The following is a 16,825-nucleotide window of genomic DNA, read 5'->3' on the forward strand; positions in this document are numbered from 1 at the left end:
TTATTAAATATATTTAGGAGCATTGGTGACAGGACAAGTGTCTATGTAAAAATCTAACAACTAAATACACTTAAAGAGTATTTTTAAAAGACCAGAAAGTGACATTTGCATGTCAAATGTATTGCTCATTAAAACCACCTCACTATAAAAGGGCCAAAGAAGTATTTTCGTTAGAAACCGTCGACTTGAAAATGCAACTTAGAAAAATAATTCTCGCTATATTTTTCATAAACGAAAGTAATGCTGAGAATAGGATGCTAAGAAGAAGAGTGCCGGAGGGGACTAATTTTCAAAGTGCAGCCATGGAAGCCTACATAAGAAACCACCTTGTTCGAAAACGTCAAAGAAGCAGCGCCATGCAAGATGTATGTATTGCGGATAAAGTTATTTTGGCGTATTTTTTATTTTTAGTACATCCGAAGACGACATGAGTACTTACATCAACAGAAAAACCACCCGTGCCGCTTTTTCGATATGAAAGATATTCATTTTTACACTCAATAAAACGAAGCGCCTCTGTGAAAAAATGATTGATAAGAAAGATTTTTATGTAAAGAATTTTATTTAAATATAAAATAATCTTAGCATTTGAAGAATAAATTCATGAATTACAGTTTTAAACATTCTATTGCACTTGTACTTTCGCTTTTTCGTCGAAATTTCACTATTCTTGGAAGTACCACTGTTGATATCTGCTCGTACTTTTGCACGCTTCAAAGACGACTTTTGGGTTGCCACCAGTTTTCTCCGTGGCGATGCAGAGTCCGTTTGACTTGTTCTTGAGCTGGAATGTTTTTCCATCATCCTGAGGGATTTTGATCCAAATCGCGCGAGCCGGAGGGTTCACATTTTTCCCATTGCACATTACTGCCGCAATTTCTCCAGAGTTATCGTCCTGGATTTAATTTTTAATCAAAAAGTAATTTAAATTGTTCCAGAATTACCTTCTTTGCTATGCAGAGTTCAAACTGGGACGTGTATCGCAAATGACCCTTGGAGTTAAATTCGAAGAATTGGTTTCCTCCTTGACCGTGGCAGCCGAAAGTCCCCACCGTGCCGCTAAATTAAGTTTTACATCGTTCTTGGTAACAATTTAATTCAATAAACGTACTGTGTTAAATCATTCTCCGGCGGATTGTAGTCTAAACATCGACTAGGAGTTCCTTTGTTATGCAGCGCTCCGTATTGGCCAGGAAGATCCTCTGGTACTGGAAGATCTGGGTAGATGTTCTCCAAATACCACTGGAAAGATCTGCATTGAAGACCATTTCTCAGTTTGACGCGCTCAGAAATATCGCCATATTTTTCAAGCTTCGAAGGGGGATTTCTAGCGTAGAAATGTCGCTTGTAATCGTCCAGCCAGACTTCGACAGCTCTAACTGTATTTGGCGTGAAGGATTTTCGCTCGTAAGGGGCTGTCTTTGGAAACACGTGACCTACGATAGAACACGGGATGATTTCCAGTGATCCGCCGCACATCCAAACGCGGAAGGACATTTCGAGATTCTCACCGCCCCAAACTTCCATTCCAGTATCATAAGACCCGATGGACCTGAAAGGGGCCAATAAACATCCAAAGCATGTCGACAATGTTTCATCAGATAAATTTTTTACCTAAAATACTGTCGGGATACAGCAAAAAGACCGCCAGCCATGGTCGGCGTTGGAACCGGATCAGTATCCGCTATTCTTTTCGCCCGGATTTCTTCAGGAATTGAGTGCCATTGAAATGTTAAGCGCCAGTCAAAACCGCCGATTTGGGGCTCAATACTGAATATTTTATTTATTTTTTTTCTGAAGTTTTATTGATAACATATCATATATGGGATACCATATCAATATAAACAGAACTCCTTCCCTTAGTTTGTCCCCTAAATAACGGTATTGTTGACCAAACATAGATGATAAACGTTTGAGTGTTAAGGCCCTCATTGTCGAAATAAATTCAAGAATCTAACGGATATCTTCGTGAATAATTTTTACCTTCCAGAGCTGTGATGAAAACCGAAATCCTGCCAGCTGATTGTCGATATGATCGGCACGGCAACGACTGAATCGTTTTCAGCGATCCTCTGAAGCAACGGCTCAAGCCAGCCATCGTTACATTCAATATGGCAATCGAGGAATGTCAAGACTTCTCCAGTTGCAAGTTCAGCGCCAAGCAACCGCGCTCGAACTAAACCTTCACGTTGCTTCGTGCGGATTAGTCTAACTCGTGGCATCGTAGCGACGATGTCCTCTAGTTCTTGGCCAAGGCGTGGGAATTCGACTTTGTCCGAGTCGTCGTCGATAAGAATGATTTCTTTTAGGAGTACTTCGGGAGAGGTGTGGAGGATGGAATAGATGGTTCGGAGAAGAGTAGTCCACCCTTCGTTGTAGAATGTGACGATTACGGACGTTGTTGGAAGCTGGTCATATCTGAAGATATTTTCAAAAGTCTTTGGTCGATATGAGCAATTTAAAGTTATAGAAACTAGGCTGAAATTCGCCGTATTTTTTAACTAACGTTTCATTAAATTCTCAGAATCGCTGATAAGAAAATAGGTCCTTGATTCGCCGCGCGAACTTGCGGTCACCTAAATTACGATAAAAGTTTAATCTCACCTGTAGCCCTTATTAGCCAAGGCCACGCAGTGCTTGTGTCTGTGCTCTCCAACTGTTCTATGCAGCGATATTCTTTCTGAAGCCAGATGATTGACCATAAATCTATCGACGATCTTTTTGTATTCATCACTTTTCTTTTGCTCTTCAGTGAGTTTCACAGATTTGCCCATTTGTCCTTCTGTTATCGCATCTCCGAGCGGTCTCGGCAGGAGTGGAGGCATTTCATCTGGTCGTTTTAGTACGATTGGGGAATGATGCGAGTCGGACTTTTTGACGACTTCGGCGTATTTGTGACCAAGGGACTGGTTTTCATCAGATCTGTGCTTCAGTTTTACTGTTTTGGGGTATTCTTGCTTCACATGCCAAAATATTACGCAGACGAGGAAGCAAAATACGGCAAATGCAACGGTCCGGACCCTAAAAAAGAATGTTATTAGGCATTTTGTTGTTGTAAAAATATTATTTTAAAAACTTAGAACACGTGTTTTACTGCGCCTTGAAAATATTTGTGTTTTTTGAAATTGGACAATAACTATACTAACTATAAGACTATAAGTATACGAACTATACTAACTATAAGATTTAAAAACTTTTCTTTTCAAAAAGCAATAAAAACCAATTGTTCTTTCCACGGGGTCTTTTTATCACCTTATAAAAACAAGCCTAATCGCATTTAACGGTTCTATTGTATCCGGGTTTGTTCCTACCTGAGTTGAACAACCTTCATTTTCCTTAAGAATTTCTTTCTTCTAACTGTGGCGGATCATCTCTTTTCACTAAAATTTTCAAATCTTTGCTCTTTTATTTGGCTTGGTTGAGCTGCTAGGGGCTGAGCGGAAAACAGAGCAAATTCAAAAACTAAGAATCGCGATTGGTGGCCTCGCTCCAAACACAGCTCCGAGCCCGAGAACGCCACATCATTTTTACGCTTCAATTATGGTTCAAAATACAACTCGCTCTTTTTTGAAGTGAAAGTTTCGATCCTCGGGCCCGGGATTTCTCGACCATTTTTGCTAAGAAATTCACACCAAGCGGTGAATAATTTACAACCAGAACATCAAAGTTGATGAGCTCATTCAATGAATCTTTAAGTGCTTTCCCTCAGATGAGGAAACATCAAACTAACCCTAAGTCCTTTACAAAAGCAAATAGAACCTGTTTCTGGAAATGCGCCAATCGTTGAGCTACAGTGTAAATTAGAACTTCACCGGCGATTTATCCGGCAATTGATAGATTCGACATGCCTGCAGGGAAGCATTTGGCCTTGTATGACAGTGTATGCGGTCGGAATTAGAATTAATTGTGGATTACTTAAAAATAATATTTATTCAAAAAATTAGCAGAATCTTGTATGGTTAATTAGGGGTAGGAACTAAGTACTTTTATTTAAGAGGGGTCCCGGGCGAAGCCCCCAGGTTAGGGTTAGGTTTTAGGGAGAAACTAAAAGTAAATGTTACAAGATAAATATACTCTTGAAATACTTGCTAAGCATTTTTCATCGCAAGAACTGGTATAATTTGATTTTAGCTGACAGTAATTGATGACATAGAGGAGAGCCTTCTTCTGATTTTCGTCGAAATTGCTCAGAAGAAGGCGCTCAAGAGCCAATACTATTTTCGCCGAAAAAACGCTTAGCGCGGAATGCACCGAAATACCGCCGCTATTTTCATAATAATAAGATATCAAAATATTGTTTTTAAAATGGAGATGAATGAAACTTTTTTAAGCCTTGATGACCCTTGTGAAAATTATTTGTTTCCGGATGCGTTCAAAGTGGAACATCCAGATATTATGAACTGTATGTGGAAAGTTTGTTATCCCGAAAAGAGTATTCCGAATACGACTGATTGTACAAATTTAAAGGTTTGTTAGTCCGATCAATTTTGATGGGTCAATTGGATAAATCGGATAGAGGTGGGGAGCGACAAAAACTTGCGGTAAAAAAAGTATTTTTGCGACATTTTTTCCCTGAAATCTGATTGGCACTCAAGGTGAATGCAACATTTTGATTGGTTGAAAATTGTCGCACCAATTACTGTGGCTTTCTTCGCTTTTGTTTGTCGCTTTTCGCCAGCTCCCTAGATATAATTTCTTGATCCGAAAAGAATTGAAATAAATCTGTATTCAAGATAACAAACTTGGATTGTCCGTCCCGCGAAGAACTTGTCTGTTTTATTGAGAGCGTAGATGCTTCTCCTTCTTATGACGAGCCAGAGAACTTTCTTATTAAACGATTCGTTATTGGCATTTTTCTTTCAATATCAGGTGAACTCGTTTGCGTCCCAAACTTGTCTTCTCAAACAGATTGATAGGCATCGGTCTCTTGGGAAATGCGTTGGTGTTTTTTATCCTCGTTAAGCACACTCGTTTGAAGAAGCCTACCAACATATATCTATTCAATTTGGGTAAGCTGCATGTAAATCTTTGAACGCTTTTCTTACAAATAATTTTCATAAATCTTTCATTTCTTAAAAAAATTTTATAGCTGTGGCAGATTTTCTTTTGCTCTTTGATTCGCCATTTATTTCTTTTCTTCATGTGGATAAAAAGTGGACTTTTGGAAAGACCCTCTGCAAGATGACTGTCTCGGAAAGGAATTAAATCACCTTATAGAGGATTTTTTTCAAGTTTTTGTATATTAATACTCGTGATCATGGATCGGATAATTGCTTCATGATTGCTCCATAAACTTATATGATATTTAATATATCGGTATTCTTTTGATTTAAATTGAAGTTTGATCAATGCCACCAGCTTACATCTGCACTCTGTTTAATTGCCGTTTCGATTGATCGAGCAGTCCTGACACGGTTCCAATACATGTCAACAACCAAATTACAGATCAGCAACTGAAGCTTGTTTTTGTATTCGAATTTGAACCGTGGATTAGATTCATTGCAATAGACCCCTCACGTCTAATCAAGCCTGGTTTGTCTGCGCTGTTATTTGGCTCGTAAGGAAAGGTTCGAAAGGTATTTTTAAGTTTCTCAACCGTAAACCCGTGTTATGTTAACATTGAAAGTGTCAATCGAACCTTGAAAAGCTACATTCTAACAGTGCCAACATACATGCAAACGGACGTTATCGAAAGCCTCGAAGTTTGTTTCAACAAGTGGGGCGAAAAGACAGAGTACTTTATCTTGATGGTGACGGTCAATTTCCTGATGCCATTATTTTCCGTGATCATTATGTATGGCCTGATCGTAAGACGCGTCAGAAGATCTGGCAGAAGATCTCAACGAGCAAATATGCAAATGTACGAAAGAAGGGTTACATTTAGAGTTCTCATTGTCATCGGAACTTACTGCATTTGGTAGGATGCTTTTAAGAGGGGCTTTTATTAATTTTGCATTTTAAGCTGGTCGCCTTATTACATTTGCTGCTTTTTGGCGAATATCAAAGCAACTGAAGGCCTTTTCGAGGAGATCTACATTTTATCAGTGAGTTCATTATTTTCTCCGGAGAATCAAAAGTTCAAATTAGACACTCATCTTGTCATGTCTATTTTTTCGATTTTCTTAGTTTTTCGATAATTTGATGAAGGAGCATCAAAAAATCCGATGCAAAGAATAATTGATTTTAGATCTATTTGGGCTACATTAACTCTGTTCTGAATCCTGTGATTTATGCATTTGTTAATGACGAGTTCCAACGGTCCCTGCGCCGCGCTGTCCGGGAATTTGCTGGATCAAGAAATGAAAGAACGGTCAGTTTCAGATGCTACTACAAAAAGGCCAACCAAATATTGCCCTCATTTCTCTTGAATTTATTTGAATTGTCTTATATGGACGTTGATACATTTAATTTACCCCCTTTGGACCTCTTATTAACGTCAGTTAATCTGACAGACAGAGCTTGTGACGCACAAACTAAAGATATATTTTCAGCTAACAATTCCTGCAACGCCGGAGAAGAGTCAACGCGACTGGTGGAGGTTCGCATTTTGTTTTTACAGAAGCGAAAAACAGAAACAAAAAACCGTATGGTCGCATATATTAACTCGTGAAACCGGCATCGTATACTGAATATACAGTGGCGGAGAAATGGATATATGTCAGTGTAGAGCAGTAAATGTCAATGATCATCGTTGAAGGTCCAGATTATGCATCTTTGATGATGAACAAGATGATTTTCTAATTACAATAGATGACCTGCCTAAAATTGTCTACAAGGCATCTATTTTGTAGCATTTTTCAAGCATATTTCAGTTGCTGGAAGTCCCCAAACAACTTGGGATCCGAAACTTGGAGATCACGGCTTCAACAAATTTGCTTTCCAGTCACCCAGCGACTGCCAAGAAGGTTTGCTCCCGATTCGTAGTCGTCCAGACAAAAATATAATCCGTTTAGCTCGGACACTCAACTGCCCAGAACAATCGGCCTTGCCCAAATATCTAATAATCATCTGGAACGTCACGACTCGGCTAATAAAGGCAAGCAACCTGATTACCATCAATCACAAATTAACATAAACCTCATTAGACAAATCAAATGACAAGAGTCAATCCTGGGAAGAGTCGGGAATAGGAAGTCTTAAAGCATCCGAAAGCTCCTTATAAGTTCAAATTTGCACATTATTTTCTGTTTCCGCAACTGTTCAATTCGAATTTCTCGTTAAAAATTGCTTGAAAATAAAGGACAACAAGAAATGTTGCTAGTAAATTACCGTGAAAGACAAATTTGTTCTAAGATTCATTTATCGGAAAAAAGCTTCGACATGAAAGAAAGACACCAAACAGTTAAAAAATAAAATGGAGAATCGAAAAAAGGTGAAAAATCTCATTTGAACCAGGCAACAAGAGGTCCGCTTCGAGCGCTGAAATCGCCTCCTCCGCGCTTGTGGGTCGGTTGGTCGTATTCTAAGTTAGTTGGGTCCAATGTGTCCACTGTGTACACATCATCGTACAAAGGAGATAAAAAGGTCCCGAGACCGAAATTTCTTTTGCTGGAATCCCACGACGATTCATGTACGATCCTAAATTTTGAGTCGATTTTAAAATTCTATCTCTTATTGCTGTGTTCTTACCGATTCCTGCAAATTTCCCGGCATTTGTTGCACAAAACAAAACAACAAGAATATTCATTTCCAACTAAGGATTTCTGATCAGTTCTAAGTATAATCCTCCCCTCTTTTTATACAAGTAGTTCCTGACAGCTGTCCTTCTAATTTTTCATATTTTATTCAATAAATGCACGGCAGTATGGAAGAGAAAAGAACAAATTCTCGATATTAAACTCTGACACCCTCTCAAGGGTTCCAAGCTTCAGTAGGGTATCGATGAACAAGCGCGTAGGGTTCGAAGGGGCTATGTTTTGGTACTACCAAACGGTTTGCTCCACGGTAAAACAGCGATTGCGCAGTTTGACTTTTCAAAACTGACTCGTCGGATACCGATGCGTCAGTGGTACAGGCTCGTAGCTGCTTTTTAAAGGTACTTGAAATTATCTCCAGCTAATAATTTCAACAAAGAACCAATAAAATATTCAAAATTTTGAATATTTCGATTTCTTTGAATATCTTTCAATTCATAAAATGCGGGTTTTTTAGCCGGTCAATTTATGACGAAACCTTGAAAAATAATTTCAATTTTTCAAATTGAGTTTTTTTTAATTCAAAGGAAATCCTTCATTGAAGAATCACGGTACCTTTCCTTAAAACCTTCTCAGTCAAGACTCCTCCAATAAAAGTAAGAACAAGCCCGATGCCTGAATAGCAAGTTCATAAATTTAAACATTTTAATAACAACCTGTGACGGTGCAGATGACAACAAGCAGCGCAACGCACCAAATGATGAGCTCTAAGAAAGGGCTGACGTCTCCCATTATATTCATCATCTTGCCCGAGTCGCTCGCTTTTTATAAGATCCTTATAAAAAGTGTTTAAGACGCCCTGTCCTAGATTTATTTACCACTGTTTCTCTATTGCTCTCCTCAAATGCGTCATAAACATGGCATGGCCAAGGTAGTCAAAAGGTGCTAAGTCTTTTATATTTCTGTTGGTAACAGTTATAAAAATCAAATAATCAGCTGTTACTGATTTTACAGTTGTGTACAAATTAACAAGATTTAATGGGCTTTCAACAGGATGCGTTGTCTCGGATGCTTTGAGAAATCCACCTTTTAAACTTAGGAATGTCGGTGAAAACAGTCGGCAGAGGACTTCTAGTCGAGCATTTTCCCCTGCCAAAGCTGACGATTCCTCGAAGATGCCATCGCTCGTCAGGGCCTTTGCAAACCAGTGGCCCGCCTGAATCTCCTCGGCAAGCAGAGACTTGATATCGTTCCCCAGCGCAGATTGTATTTTCGGGGATTTCCGTCCCGTTCCATCTTTCTTGGCAGTCGGTTTTTTCAAGAATTTGCATCGCACCATATCGTTGAATAACTATCAATAATTCAAAAGATCGAAAAAGCGCGATTTTATACCCGAATTATCGATGGTATTCTCAGTGTAACCCCAGCCGGCAATTGCGCAATCGTCGCCGGTAAATCCGACATTGAACCCTCTTTAAAAAGAACACCATCAACGACAGTAAATCAGTAAGAACTCACGTGTCCCAGCAAATTGGAAGAACATTTTCGTCAAAGATGATGTCGTCATTTAACCTTATCAGCGCAATATCGTTCTTGGGAGATCGCCCAGATCTGTGCTCGTAGTACTCGTGGGTGACGACGATATCTTGCTGGAACTTTTGCTCGTTTCTTCCGTCTTGGAGCCGGTCGTGTTCTCCAAGAACGATTTCCATCGAGTCGTATTTTTGAACGCAATGAGCAGCTGTTATTATCCACTTATTGTCAAGAATTCCACCGCCGCAGACTTTTTGCTCTCCTTTATAAACTAAAAGTATTCTTTGAAATATCTGCTGCTTTCATTCGCAATCAACTAAAAGTCATACAAATATAAATCAGTGCCAGCCAAGGAAACTGCGATTTTCGCCCGATATGCCCTCCCGCCAACTTTAGCCGAGGTCCTTCTTCTCCTCCTAATCCAGGCAAATTGAGCAGCTCTTCCCAGCTTTTAGCAGATGAAGAGGACATTTGATCCAGTATCAGTTCAGAAACGCCGCATTGATTTTTACTCCTGTCACAAATGTCGTCTGCTTCGTCTGATCCGTCGCCGCAGTCGTCGAAGCCGTCACAGAGGTCATCAGAAGCGATGCATTGTCCGTTGCGACACTTAGACCACAGCTGTCCGATTCCGTCATTCTGACAGCAAGGAAGACACGGGCCAGAATGCAAGCTCACGGAGCTAATGAGCGAGTAATCCTCTGCTTTTATCTGATACGATCCGGCATACAATGTCGTTTGAATGAGCTGCCAAGGACGCGAAAATGACGGAGTTGATTTGTGACGTCGGCCTTTTGAGCGGGTCTACTTAGAAAAACTGGGTCAATCAAAGGTTAGGGTTTTATGCTAGAATTTTTAGTTCGCCCTATTTCTGTAGCTTCTTATATTTTTCTGTCAAAAATGAACCCTTCCTTGAGAGTGAATATAAATAACGCCTCTCGCCGAGTTCCAAACTTTGAGGCATCCGACTCGCCAATGATTCTTCCCCTCAATGCTTTCTCCGTATTCCAAGTGCACCCCTTTCTTTGTTTTGCCATAAAAATCAATTTGCATCAGTTCTTTGTCTTCCGCTTCCGAGTATTCTAAATTGCAAAAGTCGGATTCAAAGTTGCATTCGGCTTTTTCAGGACAAGGGAGAAAGTTGAAACTCGTCGATTGTATTTCGTAGCCAGTTCCAAAGAGATTGGAAAGATCTAATGGCTCATTTTTAAACGTCAGTCCATGTTTGCCAACGTTGAAAGATTCCTTGACCCAGGCGCCTCGTGTATTCTGCGTCGTCTCCCAGACAAGCCGGTTCTTTCTCGAGCTGTTGTCATAAGCAGCAAGCTTCATTTTATCCTGGGTGCTTCTGTACACGATGCTCAAGCAACCAGAGTCTTCGTTTTTCGCCGAAGTTAGTTTGCCAAAAGGGTTAACGAGAATTCCTTTACGTAGTTTAATGAAACTTGATGGAGTGAATCCACAAGTTGACTTTTCTTCCTCGAAATTGCAGTTCAAAACAGATTGCTTGTCCTCATCATAATTGCACGGGCACCCTGAAACTTTTATACTGTCTATTGCAATATCAGACTGGACGCTTTTCGCGACAGCACTTATTTTAATCTTCCCGGTTTTCTTCATATAAATGTCTAGTTGGGCCTTCTTCCATTTATTGGTTTCTTCGTTCCAGATTCCTGAAGATCGCCAGATGACTTCATCATTCGCTGTCACTTCCAACGACGATTTCTTATGAGCCCTTATGTGATATGCAAAAGTAAGACAAATGGATGCCCCACTTTGTAAGCTAAAAGACTCCAGGCTCCCTTGAGAGAGGTCCGACGACTCCAAGTAAACGTAATGAGATCCAGTTTGCGCGGCACTTGGCCCCGTCCCAGGCGTAAAAGTCTCTCCCTCCCAGCGGGTTAGGCCAGTGACTCGCCAACCGCACTCGTCTGAATCCAGAAGTTCATCGTCGAAATTGCAACTCAGCGACCTTGTCTGCTCATTTTGACAAGAAGAGGCTTCTTCTGAGCCATCCTTGTATTCCTTAATTTGTCTTGCCGGTAAACGACTATGTTCCTCGTCCTTAAAAGTATCTTTGTTTTCGTCAACACAATTTACAGCTATGTCGTCCAGAGCGATGTCGCCCAGATGTCCATTACATGTAAACTCGAACACTTTTTTGGCCCCAATTATGTTGCAACAGAAGGTATAAACAGCAATTACAAATTGGCGGAAAAATGTCACGTGACTTAGAAAATCCACTTTCGTTCCTAGAAAAAAATCTTTGGGCCCATTCCCTATTTCAAATTTTTCATCCGGGTCATTTTCGAAATCGAAATCGAAAAACTCCCAATCTTCTTTGACCGATCTGTTGACATCAATTTGTCCCAGCGTTTCATCATCGTTCCAAATTGAGAAATTACCGTAACTACTAGCCCTCTTTGTTACACGGAAGGCCGAGGCATCACTTCCTTTTCTGCTTAGATAGCCTTGTACATTTCCTAATCCCGTTGAGCACAATAAGTTTCTTACGACGATTCCAGCCTTGTCGCCCTCTTTGCGCGGCCAGGAACACTCTGCAAAAATAAAGTAGCCATTTCCGGATGTGTGATCGCCGAATTGAGGGCCAGTGCCGTGGGTTGGAGTGTCTGTATTGCTTTCCGACAGGAGGAAGTCGCCGGGAATGTCTTCTGCCCCGCACCAGTCAGCTTCAAAGTCGCAGTGAAAAACTCTCTCTGAAGAAAAGACTGGCAAAAATACAAAAAAAGGGGAAAATCTCAACATTGAAAATCTAAATCGATTCTAGCGGCCGCCGAGGTTAAATACGCGAAGGATGAGGTGGAAGTTATGTCGAAAGGGTGTCGTTAACGCGCCGTTTCATTTCTCAAATTGGCGGTTTAACGCCGCCCGCTGACGTAAATCGGCTCCACCAAGCACCTCCATGCGCTTCTAAGTGCAATTTTTGTCCTTTCATGAGTCAGTTCTATCCCTTGAAGTAACATATCTTCTTGGTTTACGAGAGATATTAGCTCGTTATTGGCGACAAGGCTGTAAAAAGTGTTAAAATCTTGGGCGTTTTTACGTTCTCTTCATAGTCTTCATAAAAATATTTTACTATCATAAACAATTATTCTTCGGATTAATTTTTTATCAAATTTTTCATCTACCGCAGAATCGAGTAAATTTCTGAAGATAAAAGACGATGAAACCGTCAATTTGTAAAATCTGCTTCGGAAAAGCTGGCAGATCACAAATAGTCGACCGACGATCTGCGGCCTTCTGGTTTTACCAATCAGCTGGATATTTTTGACGGTATAAGAGACCAATTTGGGTTGGGAGGATATCACTTTTTTGAAATGAAACAGTTGTGAAGAAAAAATTTCTATAAATGTTCATAAATTGAATATTTGTAGAAAATTATTTTTTGCGTCAAGATTATAAATTACATTACAACGGTTGGTTCGTAGTCTCCACTATTACGTATATCTTCAAAAAATAACTGTCTCAAATAAACCAACCATTGAAAATAAATTTGTAAATGCCAAATTTCGATGAATTGTTTATCCATTTCGCCGTTGACCTCAGCCAAGAAAGTGATTTGGCGAAACAATGGTCCCAATTTTTTTTATCAGCCAAGTACCTATTACGACTCACCAGACCACGGCAGAAAATTAATCACGTTTATTTTTTCTTCTTTCTCGACAGTTTTTACGATTACTTGACGATTGTAGTAGAACCTGACTTTTTCAATTGAACAATTTGAGAAATTAACAACAAGAAAAAAGGAAGAAAATCGAGTTAAAATGTGCCAAAATCATTATTCTTTCGGACCTACTGGGAGATACGGAGTCCGAAACGACGGATACCAAGAAAGCAAAGACATGTTGGACGGAAAAATGACGATGAACACAAGAATAGACGCTGACTTTGGCGCTTCAGGAAATGATAAACAATCTTTGTGCTTTTTTTCTCCAGAAATATCTACGGTAAGATCAAGTGGTCAATTTATTCTTGGATTAGTTTAAATGATCGGGAGAATGAAGCATGCAAGTTTGAGAGCACAACATAATATTAATTTTAATTGACAACAAGATCAAGCAGTTGATGCACCAACATCAAATTCTATATGTATGTTATGTAGTTTTGGTTATACATCACATCAATTATAAGCTGCAAACATGGTTCCAAAACAGAGCAATCTGGAATAGGTCGTTAGTATTCAATAAAGAGGAGTTTTTAATGATAAAATATGGGCTGGTCAAGACTTTTAACGCTCCTATAACCTATGAATCATAAGTTATGATAATACCGGTGAAAGCAAGCCTTTACCAGGGATTTCAAACATGTCTCCACCCCTGTAGACATCTTTTTTCCATCGACCAATCACAAGCTTGGAGGGCCTTACTGGCGGCGTAACCCCGGATTTGAGTCTGCTTTCACCGGTATATAACTAAAGCTTCTTATGCAAACCCAACGGCAGCAAATTGATTATTGTATATATTCTATTACATAGTCCTTCTCCCATCCGTGTTAGTATAGTGGTGAGTATTCCCGCCTGTCACGCGGGCGACCGGGGTTCGATTCCCCGACACGGAGAATTTTTTTCACTTTCAATTTTTTTATCATGAAAAGACGATTATCAGCTTGGACCAGCCGGAATTCTGAGAGTGGACAACGTAAAGACCGACATCCAGCTAGATTTGAATATTGAAACTGATACGATTTTAATTATTGTCATGATTATTACCCTCGTCGCCGTTTTTCTTTGTAAGTGCAGTCAGAAACATTCTTCTTTACTGTATTTTAGCTTGTATTGTTTATTCCCGCGTCGCTGGAAACCGCTGCTGTCCCTCAAAAGAAGAGCCACTTCCTCCTTATCCAACTGCGTACCCAACTTTGTCAAAGAACTCAGCGTTCGCCGCGAACCAAGCTCCGCAGTTCATCGACCGAGCGTTGTCGATTGACGAGCTGTCGCAGACGCATCGTTCGGAACGATCGGTTTACACTTTCCGCAGCAAGGTGCGTCAAACGTCGGAAACTCTACTCATCACGCCAGAAACACAATCCCTGAAGAAATTTTAACAACATAATAATATCGCCTGATTCTGTAATTATCTCATGACTCGAATCGATTCCTTTTTGAAAGTTTATGTATAAACTCGTATTTTCTGTTAAAATATAGAGCAAGAATTGGAGCTTGGAATTGCTAGATCAAATGCAGCTACAGTGGCTGACAGACAGTGCCTGTTCTTTGTTGATTGCGTCAGTCAGTTTTCAATCGCAACAAAACTTAATGTACCAAAGTAATCCAAAGTCGTATTTGAATATTAAATTTGTTCGGCCAAGATCAGTTGAGTTTCTCAAAACACAGCAATAAAAAGAGAAAAAGCGTCGGCAGGTTTTGCTTTCTCGGCCCTGATGTTTTCATCTACAACACCAGTGAATAATGATCGTCATTAGTTATGTCGTACCAAAACAATCGCGCTTGTAATTGAGGTTGTCCCTCAAAACTCGACGGATTTCCTCGATTACACAAGATCCTCTAAGGCTCCTCCCACTTTGCAAAGTAACCATTTTTGATTTATTGAATTACTGAAGAAACGTTCCATTTTGACTCAAGCAATTTATTCTTGCGAGCGTTTGATAAATCTACTGTTTTCTATTTCATTCGCAAGTTTGAATGACAACAAACGAGCAAAGTCTTCCGCCCAGAGAGGATCGGAGGTCCAAATCCCTCCGACTAAAAGGGCCCGACAAATGTTTCTTTCCGGGGCTTGGACCGGAATTCATTTGGTAAAAAATTTCTTACAAAAAGCCCTCAGTTAAGGGACTCAGATATGGAAACTGTAAACGTTCGAATCTAGGATAATGCAGTCTTGCTGGGATATCATTAATTAAATTTTTACGTTGCTAAGCGAAATAGAATATAACGATCAAATTTCTAAAAAGAGGTTGATTTAGCGCTCTATTCTTAGATAATTTATTTGAGCTCAAATTAAAATTAACGCTTCTCAAGATCCAAAAAATCTAAAAATAAAAAAATCATCTAATAATTCGCTAGAAATTCTAGCACGAAAATACCAGCGCTAGAGAATTCCGTGAAAAAATCTTCGACCAATCAAAAAAGGCTAATTTCTTTCCTGGCGTTCTGATTGGCCGTGATAAAACAGCGCCATCTATGATTCGAAATTGTGTTTATTAGTTGTAGTTGTTCTTGAAAAACCTCCAAAAGTAAAATTACAAAATGAAATTATAATTATTAAAGAATTTGGATCTCGGCCATTTTTGCTGAAACAAAAACAAAATCGCCCTGGCGGAGTTTATACTCAAAACAGATTTCCGCATTCAAGGTGAATCTATCATTGTCTTGAAAAGAAAATTACCGAGTGAATTTGCCACACTGTTTGCTGCCAGCTCGAGCGGAAACTTTCTACGTTTACTTCTGGAACGCAGTTGTTCTGGGGCCGATTCTACCCGCTGCGGTTGAGTACAGGACCGGAGGAAATGAGGCGACATTGGTGGAGGAAAATCAGTTATGTTTACAGCTTTTTCCTTCTTCTTATCAATATTATTGATTATCAGTAGCAAAAAGAGGCCTTTCAGGAATCTTTGGTATCTGAAAATTTAGTGAAGGAGAATTGACAATTGTGTACTTTCGGTTCAATGGACTTAGGGAGTTATCGCTTCTAAATGGGATAAAACGGAAGGAGATAGCGACTCACTGGTGGGAAGTTTCTCTTTTGGCCTTTTCATTGTCTATCTCTTCTTAGGTACTATCAAAAGCATCCAGAGCGTAATTGATAACAGCAAACAAGCTCGCGTGACCATCCGCGACACTGATAAAAATTCACAACTTCCGTTCAGACTTGATTAGAAGCCAATTCGTGTTTGGCTTTAAAAGAATATCAGTTTACTGTTGCAAAATTTCGAAGAAAGAGTTCAGAAAAAATGATCAGATTTCTTCTTTTTTCATTCTCGTCGTCTAAATTTATTAAACATGGAAATAAAATCGTTATATTAATCTGAAAACATGCTCCTTCGTCTCAGTATAAACAGGATAAAAGAGCGCCTCTGTATCTGTTTCATGTAGCAATGATATCAGTGATACTCTTGAAAATAATGGACAAGTCGCTGTTCACGTTATTTGTTGTCGATTATAATAATGCGCGAGATTTGACTAATAATAATGACGACGTAACGTAAATTAGCTTATCTCAGACCGAAATACGAGTCCGAAAATCCCAGAATACAGAAAAACCTCTCCTTTTTGAACTTTTATTTTCGGCGTTTGAAAATCAGCTAGAAAGATTAAAAAGGTTAAATCTGTTCTTTACCGTACTACAAGACATCTATAAGCACAACAATCTCGGCAGGAGGATCTGGCAAATCTTCAGAAAGAGATTTGTTAACCTGTTCATGCATTACAGAGATTATCCAGCAGTCCGAGTGGAGCTTGAGCCCAAATTCCTGAGCCGCAATTGTGTCAACAACTTTTGACGGGATCAGTCTTCCTAATAAAAACTCTTATGTTAAGCACCTTCTCGCTCACACCTTGTGCGCTACACTGACTTTGCCAGGTTAAAATGCAGAATATGTTGAATAAAGAAGACTCAAAAAGTAGGAAAAGGTTAAAATTAAACAGGTCGATTCATTTGGTGCCCTCGTGATCAGTAGAT

The 16,825-nt window shown here is 39.6% G+C and overlaps 5 protein-coding genes and 1 non-coding gene across 6 annotated transcripts in view; 3 read left to right on the plus strand and 3 right to left on the minus strand.

Annotated features, from left to right (window-relative positions):
- LOC145705533 (26S proteasome regulatory subunit 6B-like) overlaps positions 1-16,825 on the plus strand; it is a 49,598-nt gene that overhangs the window by 20,019 nt on the left and 12,754 nt on the right. The gene's annotated exons all lie outside the window — the stretch shown is intronic.
- The window catches only part of LOC145702030 (GTPase-activating protein and VPS9 domain-containing protein 1-like), a 93,101-nt gene that overhangs the window by 2,500 nt on the left and 73,776 nt on the right, over positions 1-16,825 (plus strand). The gene's annotated exons all lie outside the window — the stretch shown is intronic.
- Positions 539-3,475, minus strand: LOC145703593 (polypeptide N-acetylgalactosaminyltransferase 4-like). Its single transcript, XM_081780973.1, has 7 exons — positions 3,312-3,475; positions 2,605-3,021; positions 1,984-2,418; positions 1,615-1,770; positions 1,112-1,552; positions 945-1,059; positions 539-895 (listed from the first exon to the last, which is right to left on the minus strand). Exons 1-7 carry the CDS (start codon positions 3,329-3,331, stop codon positions 665-667), a joined length of 1,815 nt encoding a protein of 604 aa, XP_081637099.1. The 5' UTR covers positions 3,332-3,475; the 3' UTR covers positions 539-664.
- Positions 8,575-9,968, minus strand: LOC145703495 (chymotrypsin B-like). Its single transcript, XM_081780859.1, has 4 exons — positions 9,497-9,968; positions 9,153-9,438; positions 9,027-9,106; positions 8,575-8,985 (listed from the first exon to the last, which is right to left on the minus strand). The coding sequence occupies exons 1-4, from the start codon at positions 9,636-9,638 to the stop codon at positions 8,681-8,683; spliced, it is 813 nt and encodes a 270-aa protein (XP_081636985.1). The 5' UTR covers positions 9,639-9,968; the 3' UTR covers positions 8,575-8,680.
- LOC145705439 (MAM and LDL-receptor class A domain-containing protein 1-like) lies at positions 10,062-12,123 on the minus strand. Its single transcript, XM_081782919.1, has 3 exons — positions 12,087-12,123; positions 11,573-11,884; positions 10,062-11,419 (listed from the first exon to the last, which is right to left on the minus strand). The coding sequence occupies exons 1-3, from the start codon at positions 12,121-12,123 to the stop codon at positions 10,062-10,064; spliced, it is 1,707 nt and encodes a 568-aa protein (XP_081639045.1).
- Positions 13,674-13,745, plus strand: TRNAD-GUC (transfer RNA aspartic acid (anticodon GUC)). Its single transcript has one exon. It is a non-coding gene; the product is annotated as a tRNA-Asp (tRNA).

The sequence above is a fragment of the Oikopleura dioica genome, chromosome PAR, assembly GCF_907165135.1.
Source record: "Oikopleura dioica chromosome PAR, OKI2018_I68_1.0, whole genome shotgun sequence".
In the NCBI taxonomy this organism is placed as follows: Eukaryota; Metazoa; Chordata; class Appendicularia; order Copelata; family Oikopleuridae; genus Oikopleura; species Oikopleura dioica.